Consider the following 7,947-nt stretch of genomic DNA (forward strand, 5'->3'; position numbering starts at 1 on the left):
GGCCGCCATCAGACGGGGCCCGGGATGCTGCGCCCGCGCTCCATTGTGGAGCCCGGCCTGGGCGCCCGAGACGGCTGTAAATGCTAGGACTTCGCTCACCGACTGGTTCTTGTTTCTCTTTCAGCAAATGGCGGATGACGCCGGTGCTGCGGGAGGGCCCGGAGGCCCCGGGGGCCCCGGAATGGGAGGCCGCGGTGGCTTCCGCGGAGGCTTCGGTAGTGGCGTCCGGGGCCGGGGTCGCGGCCGGGGTCGGGGCCGGGGCAGAGGCCGCGGAGCTCGCGGAGGCAAGGCCGAGGACAAGGAGGTAGGTCTGAGCTGTGCGCGTGAGGCGGGCCCTTAGAAGCACCGGGGAGGAGGCCCTGGTCACCTGCGCCTTTTTCTTTCGCAGTGGCTCCCCGTTACCAAGCTGGGCCGCCTGGTCAAGGACATGAAGATCAAGTCTCTTGAGGAGATCTACCTTTTCTCTCTGCCCATCAAGGTAAACACGGGTCATCCTGGAAGGGGCCGTGGCCTGCAGTCGAGGGAACCCTTGTTGGCCACACATTGAGAGGTTCTAGACTCCACTTTCCCTGGACTTACCTGGTAGCCCAGACGGTAAAGAAAATGTCTTCAGTACAGGAGACCCGGGTTCGATCCCTTTGTTGGGAAGATCCCCTGGAGAAGGAAATGGCTACCCGTTATTTCTTGGAAAACTCCATGAGCAGGGGAGCCGGGTGGTTTACAGTCCATGAGGTCCTAAAAACTCCAACACAAGCAACTAACACTTAACTCCCCTTTAGGTGTTTATTAATTTTTTTTTTTTTTTTGTAATGAGTTTATTTGTTGCAGGAGTCTGAGATTATTGACTTTTTCCTGGGAGCATCCCTCAAGGATGAGGTTTTGAAGATTATGCCCGTGCAAAAGCAGACCCGTGCTGGCCAGCGGACCAGGTTCAAGGTACCCCAGTCATCATACCTTCCTGGGCAGTTTCTGCCAAGGATCTTCGTGGGACTCTCTCAGCTCTGCATGGTTGCACTTGTCGTCACACGTGTGACTTTCGTAAAAGGGAGAGAGAGGAAGGATCTCCTCGGGATCTCAGATTGGCCTCCTGGTGGCCAGTCTTGCCTTGAGGGGCGCAACAGACCCTGTGTGGTGGGTGGTTACTGATGCTGTGGAGGCCCCTGGCCCCCCACCCACGTCAGTCTCTCTGCAGGCGTTTGTTGCCATTGGGGATTACAACGGACACGTCGGTCTGGGTGTCAAGTGCTCCAAGGAAGTAGCCACCGCCATCCGTGGGGCCATCATCCTGGCTAAGTTGTCCATCGTCCCTGTGCGAAGAGGCTACTGGGGGAACAAGATCGGCAAGCCCCACACGGTTCCTTGCAAGGTAGGCTGGATGCTCATGCACAGTAGGGCTTGCTGTGGTGTAGACTCCCGCCTGTCTTGTCCCCTGACGTCTCTACCCCTCCCCAGGTGACTGGCCGCTGCGGCTCCGTGCTGGTGCGCCTCATCCCTGCCCCCAGAGGCACTGGCATCGTCTCCGCCCCTGTGCCCAAGAAGCTGCTGATGATGGCCGGCATCGACGACTGCTACACTTCTGCCAGGGGCTGCACTGCCACCCTGGGCAACTTCGGTAGGTGGCCCGCAAGCCAACTCCATCTTCTCTCAGCTCCGCTTAACCACATTCTGTATGTGGTTGGCGTATTTTCAGAGAGAGAGAGAAAGGCCCTCCTAATGCACGACAGACTGGCCCATAGTGGCCTGTTTGTTCCTAGGAGTGCAACAGTCTCCATCTCCATCTGGGGGTTCATCTCGAGTGAATTCACTAACCTCCGGTTTTCCCTTTTCCAGCCAAGGCCACTTTTGATGCCATTTCCAAGACCTATAGTTACCTCACCCCTGACCTCTGGAAAGAGACAGTGTTCACCAAGTCTCCATATCAGGTACTGACCACCCCCACCCTGTTGAAGAGCAGAGGGGAGTACTCCGTCTAGCTGCACAACTAAAAGTGTCTTGTTTTTCTAGGAATTCACTGACCATCTTGTGAAGACCCACACCAGAGTCTCCGTGCAGAGGACACAGGCCCCAGCTGTAGCCACCACATAATTTTATAAAGGGAATAATAAAGTGAATGAAACCAGTTTATAGTTGTGTCTTGTTTTTCTTCCCAAATTTTCTTGGTTGCACTATGTGGCTTGTGGGATCTTTCCCAACCAGGGCTTGAACCCAAGCCCACTGCAGTGAAAGCCACTGGACTTATGCTCAGTGGTGGCTGAATTTGGATGGGAAGTAGGACCAGTGAGATGAAAAGTGTTTCTGGGAGCTGAAAGTAACACTACAGGCACAGGCTCCATTACTCTTTATTTTAGCAACAGTGACAAAGCTGACACTGCTGCCTCAGGCAGCAGCAGCCTCTTTGGCGGCTTTTCTCTCTGCCAGCATCCTCTGCTTCTGCTTTGCCAGGCACTTCCTGGCAGAATAATGGGCTCCCAGGTCGTGATCTGGGAAAGAGATAGGGGAATCATGGGCCATTCCTGCCATGAGGGGAACTTGCCTTTTCTCTGTGCAGGGAGGAGTCAGGCAGCCAAGTCTGGTCACTGAGCAGACAGGTAGGGTGACTCTTAAAACCTCCAGAGACTGGACGAATTAGTAAAGCATTTAGCACAGCCAATGTGAAGACTGGAAGTAGGGTCGGGAAGGCAGGCAGGTGGGAGGTAGGAGGGTCTGGGGGCAGCTGGGTGGGAGGGCTCACTCACAGCGGTCCTGGTAGGCCTTGACCACCTGGGTGAACTGCTCCAGCTCCTTGGCACAGTTCTGCCTGTGGCTCTCACCTTCCCTCTGCTGACAGGCCTTGAGCCTTTCCTGGATAATGTTGACGATTTCTTGATCAACTTTGCTGAAAGGAAAACAAGGAAGATGGTCTAGAAGGACTCCTTTCCCCATACTGAGAGAAAATAAAATGAAGGCAGGGCTTGGGAGCCCTGTGGTCTGGCCTTTCCACCCATAGCTTCCCAAGGGCATGATGGCCCCCAGCAGGGTACATGCATTGTGCAGGGGTCTCTGTATCCCCTGACTAAACAAGCCCAAAGGGGGAGCCTTACTAATCTCTTCTCCACTGCATTTCTGCTTCAAACATGCACAAGACGTCCTTCTCCTGGCACTCTGTGATGTCTGGCACGCGGCGGAACTCACGGTGGTAGTAGTAATACTTGTTCTTGGCATGCTGCCGCTCGATAAACTCTGCAAAGAGAAAAGCCCAGACCCAAAAAGGCTACTGGTTTGGACAGGCACAGTCTGATGGGGCTCTTGGCTTTGTATTTCTCGTAAGCCGTGGAAGAGGCAGGTTTCCCAAATGTTCCCAGTTTTACAAAGACTGGCAACTGGACTCCCAAAGAGGTGTAGGAGGGCTGGCAGCCAGTCCTGGAAAGGACTGGGCTACAAGCAGACGTCTGCAGTTTACGGAGAGTTCTATAAGGCAGGCACCATCCTTATCTCACTCTGTCCCCACGACCCTGTGTAGGGCGGGGCCTTTTCATTTAAGAGGACATCCAGGCTCTGAGACGGCAGGATTCAGAGCCCAGGATTCAGAGTCTGTGCTCTGCAAACCCCCACCTGCTAGTCCCTCCTGCTGGCCCACCTCCCCCAGAGCACGGGGACTCCACTGTGGAGGCAAAGAGGCCCCATCAGGGAGCCATCAGCAGGACTCCAGTCCCAGTTCTGCCACTACCGACCTTCGGTCTCAACTTCCCCATGCGTAAATGAACAAGCTGGACCTAGTGAGAGAGATCTCACCTATCCAGACAGAAAACACTTCCTAAAAAACTGCTGCTGCTGCTAAGTCACTTCAGTCGTGTCCGACTCTGTGCGACCCCATAGACGGCAGCCCACCAGGCTCCTCTGTCCCTGGGATTCTCCAGGCAAGAATACTGGAGTGGGTTGCCATTTCCTTCTCCAATGCATGAAAGTGAAAAGTGAAAGTGAAGTCGGCTCAGTCGTGCCTGACTCTTAGCGACCCCATGGACTGGAGTCTACCAGGCTCCTCCGTCCATGGGATTTTCCAGGCAAGAGTCCTGGAGTGGGGTGCCATTACACTCCTGTTTATTCCAAACCTTTGCAGGGGCAGGCATCTAGTTCCTCCGCCAAAAAAGAGCCACCAGGGCATGCTATGCACCCCAAATGTTTTGCTGTTGAAGGAACGGATTAACTGCACAGACGCATCGCCTGGCACTAGTGATCAAGGGCACAGTGCTCTGGGTGCTGCACCCCACCAAGCTGCGTGACAAAACAATGCCTTAAAAAAACATTCACCTGGTTTGGACCAGAGATGGCGGCATTTGGGCAGCTCACGGAGGGCAAGTTACAGTACACCTCGGTGGGAGGGCCATTTTGTGGGCCTGCGAAGGAGTATCGGAGCACCTCTGCACCGCAAAAGCCCTCCGGGACCGCCTGCTGTGCAAAATGCGGGATGTCCAGCGCGCTGGAAGAGTGAGATCTAACAAGCCTCTCGGAACTCAGATGACTTCGGTCCGCAAACAGCCTCTAATATGTGAGAAGCCCGAGCCCAGGGGTGCGTGGACGGCTCCCCAGGGGGCAAGGGCCGTAAGGGGCGGGGGGAGACGGGCGGCGTCCCGGGAGGCGAGGAGGCCTGGGGTGCAGCGGGGCCCCCGTTGAGTGACCGGGGCGGGGCGGGGGGCCCGGCGGGGCTAGTACCTCTCACGAGGGTCACCGGCCGGTCCACGAGGAGGTCAAAGGCTTTCGTAAGGTAGGTGATAGGGTTGGGCAGCGAGGTCTGCGGCGAGGGCGCCGGCGTGCGGCGCGGGGGCTCGGGGTACACGTCCTTGTCCCAGCTGTCCGGCATGGCTGCGGCGGGCGGCGCGCTCAGCTCTCGGACGCGATGCCCGGCCTCCTCCCGGGTTCCGCGGCCTAGCTCGCCCTCACAGAGGACGCCTGAGCGGCCGCGCTTGCGCAGGACGGCCGGCGCCCGCGGGGCACCATGGGACTTGTAGTTTGCCCGGAGCGCCCAAGGGTGGCCTCGGGAGGATTATGGGTTCTCCGGAGACGCTTCGCGGCCGGCGCGAGCGCCCTCGCGTGGGATCGCAGCGCTATCGCATACGGGAGGAGTGCCTGCCGTGCGCTGGGCGTTGCTATCAGAGGTGAAGGAAACAGAAGATCCCTAGTTTAATTCTGGGAGCAGAGAGACACTTTAAGAAGTGTAAGTAAGGAGTAAGGAAACCACTCATTTCAGATGCACGTGCCAAGTGCAGCAGGGAGCAGGATGGTGAACACACCAGGATGGCGAACTCAGTTCCAGAAGAGTAAAGTCAACAAATAAAGCAAACTACCAAACACCCTACTCTTCCAGGAAGCCTTCCTGGATTGTCCATTCCCTACAGCCCTCTCTGGGCCCCACTGTCTCTGCCAGGGCCTCTCACGGACTTGCTGATGCCCTTGAGCTTGCAGGACGCCTGGGGGGACAGGATGCTGCCTGGGGCAGCACAGGGTGTAAGGTTTGCCCCCATCTAACCCCACCCCCACCCCCACTAGTGGCTCCTCCCCTGGATACAGGGCACTCTCTTCTGGTTCTGAGGGTTGCATCCTGGCCCTGAGCACTGTTGTCCCCTTGAGGCCAGCTCCACTGACCAGGGCCTTGCTGGTTACCCTCTGTGATCTCCATACCTGGTACAGCCACTGGCTAGCACGAGGGAGGGTGGGTGCTGGTCACTTCCTGCCCAGAGGCTGGGGTCAGCCATTAACTCTATGGACACACAGAATCCAGAATCACAGCATCCTCAGATCTTCAAATCATGAACTCATAGCACTGTCAGAGTCAGCAAATCATAACACTGGAGTGCAGTGTCAGACTGAACCAGGGGACCCAACGGCGGTGGGCCAGAGGCATCACCATGACAGGAATGAGCGAAAGCAGAGTTCAGTACTTCATTAAGGGAAAGCGCCCAGATGACGGCTTTCTGCTGCCACCCTGCCACAGACTTGGAGATCATGCAGCAGAAAGAAAAAGGCAAATGAGAAGGGGGAACCCAAGAAGCTTCATGGCTCCTGTGTGTCTGCAGCCCCTAGCACATGCTCCTTGGTGCAGCACGAGGGTGTGTGCCCTTGGCCCTGAGTCTGCAGTGTGTCCCTTCTCTGCTTCCTTCCTTCAGAGAGTCCCTCTCCCCGGGTCACTTCTGGGCTGAGGGGGTTACCACTGCCCAGGGATTTTTTTTTTCCCTGCTGGTCGCAGCCCAAAGGATTAAAAGTAGCTTTGTCATTAAAAAACAATGACAAAAATGAAGAATTGTAACATTTCATTAGCACAGAATTTTAGCACCCAGTGATGCAAAGTCTACAGACCTTGCAGAGATATCTCAGGCCTATAAACAATCTGATTCTGGGACTTCCCTGGTGGACCAGTGGCTAAGACTCTGTGCCCCCAATGCAGGAGGCCAGGTTCGATCCCTGCTTGGGTAACTAGTTTCCACATGCTGCAACTAAAGATTCTGCAATGAAGATTGAGAATCCTGCACACAGCAACTAAGAGCCAGTGCAAACAAATCAACAAATATGAAAAAATCTCTCGCTCTAAAGTTAAAAGGCTTTATAGCCATAGACTCTTTGAATAAAAAAAAATAGGAGATTTCAATCCCCTTTTCATTCAAAACTTAGCTTCAAAATATAAGTTCAAAAAAATAAAAGTAAGTTCATAAAAGTATCTAAGAGTTCTTGGCTCACAGCTACTGGAGTCCAGGGCCTTGACATTGAATGACACTCTGGTGATCCTCTGGGCACTCATCCAGCCCTCGCCGTCTCCCCCCAGTTTGCCCAGCTCAGGCTCACAGCCCTCAGGACAGGACAGGAATCCACTCAGCTTCAAGGCCAGCAAACTGGATGCAGACTCTCTTAATGGCAGCTGCCAGAGGGAAGCCCCTCAACCTGGGCTCCTCAGCCCTCTATCAGGCCAACTTGTTCCTGTCCTGGAGGGTCCCGTGAGGCAGAAGACAAGGTGTGTGACCATCCCAGGACCCTTGGGGAAGGAGTGCCAGCCCTGGCTCCAGGTGTCCCCCCGGCTGCCCCAGCTGCCCCCCTTCACCCGGCCCTGGGCCAGGCCCGCTCTTGGCACCAGAGCCCACACCCGCCACGGGAGATGACAGAGCTCCCCTGCCAGGGGCTAAATCTGGGATCTGGCCACTGTGCATCCTGGCCCTGCCACTCGACCTCCAGCGCCTGCTGGGACGGCCCCTTCCCTTCCTGACCTGAAGGACCAGCTGCCATGGTCAGTGGGCTGTGGGTGGGTCGGGGCATGGAGGCCTCCTGGGGAGGGGCAGGTGGGCTCCTGGGGTCTCTCCCAGCAGAGAAGGTCCGTGGGCCTGTGAAGGGGTCAGTGAGTAGGGGAATAGTGGGAAGCCTGGGCTCAGGCCTCCGGGACCAGCAAGGTGGGGGGATGGATGGCAGTGGCCCCCTGCCCCTGTGCCCTGGCCGCAGCGAGGATCTGCTGGGCCCGGCTGGGCAGGACCACTGAAGCGGGGAGCCTTTGGGGGCCAGAGGCCGAAGCTGGCTTTGTCCCCAAGACACTGCCCTTAGCGAAGCCTCCCTCCTTTCTTGTGGACGATGCAGGCCCGGAGGACCACCGGGCGCAGCCTGGGGTCTGTGGCTCACTTCCAGTCTGGACTCTGGGACCGTCTAGCTGCCCCTCCTGGGGAGACCCCAGCTCTGACCTACCTCCCCTCCCGCCCCCAGTCCCACCGGAAGTTCTCTGCCCCCCGGCATGGACACCTGGGCTTCCTGCCACACAAGAGGAGCCACCGGCACCGGGGCAAGGTGAAGACGTGGCCTCGTGATGACCCCAGCCAGCCCGTGCACCTCACGGCCTTCCTGGGCTACAAGGCGGGCATGACGCACACTCTGCGGGAGGTGCACCGGCCTGGCCTCAGTGAGTGCTGCGAGGGGCCCTGCCGGGGGCGGGGGGCGGGC

At 57.1% G+C, this 7,947-nt stretch overlaps 2 protein-coding genes across 2 annotated transcripts in view; one reads left to right on the forward strand and one right to left on the reverse strand.

Annotated features, from left to right (window-relative positions):
• The window catches only part of RPS2 (ribosomal protein S2), a 2,353-nt gene extending 231 nt beyond the window's left edge, over positions 1-2,122 (forward strand). The window contains exons 2-8 of the mRNA XM_010846146.1: positions 125-304; positions 389-478; positions 829-936; positions 1,193-1,366; positions 1,453-1,612; positions 1,831-1,922; positions 2,005-2,122. Of these exons, the coding sequence (XP_010844448.1) occupies positions 128-304; positions 389-478; positions 829-936; positions 1,193-1,366; positions 1,453-1,612; positions 1,831-1,922; positions 2,005-2,085 (882 nt within the window). The 5' untranslated portion in view covers positions 125-127 and the 3' untranslated portion in view covers positions 2,086-2,122. The remainder of the gene's footprint in view (positions 1-124; positions 305-388; positions 479-828; positions 937-1,192; positions 1,367-1,452; positions 1,613-1,830; positions 1,923-2,004) is intronic.
• A 201-nt stretch (positions 2,123-2,323) lies between these two features.
• Positions 2,324-4,974, reverse strand: NDUFB10 (NADH dehydrogenase (ubiquinone) 1 beta subcomplex, 10, 22kDa). Its single transcript, XM_010846156.1, has 4 exons — positions 4,690-4,974; positions 3,081-3,219; positions 2,736-2,875; positions 2,324-2,480 (listed from the first exon to the last, which is right to left on the reverse strand). Exons 1-4 carry the CDS (start codon positions 4,835-4,837, stop codon positions 2,377-2,379), a joined length of 531 nt encoding a protein of 176 aa, XP_010844458.1. The 5' UTR covers positions 4,838-4,974; the 3' UTR covers positions 2,324-2,376.
• Between the last annotated feature and the right edge of the window lie 2,973 nt (positions 4,975-7,947).

This window comes from Bison bison, unplaced genomic scaffold (genome assembly GCF_000754665.1).
Source record: "Bison bison bison isolate TAMUID 2011002044 unplaced genomic scaffold, Bison_UMD1.0 scf7180017848936, whole genome shotgun sequence".
In the NCBI taxonomy this organism is placed as follows: Eukaryota; Metazoa; Chordata; class Mammalia; order Artiodactyla; family Bovidae; genus Bison; species Bison bison.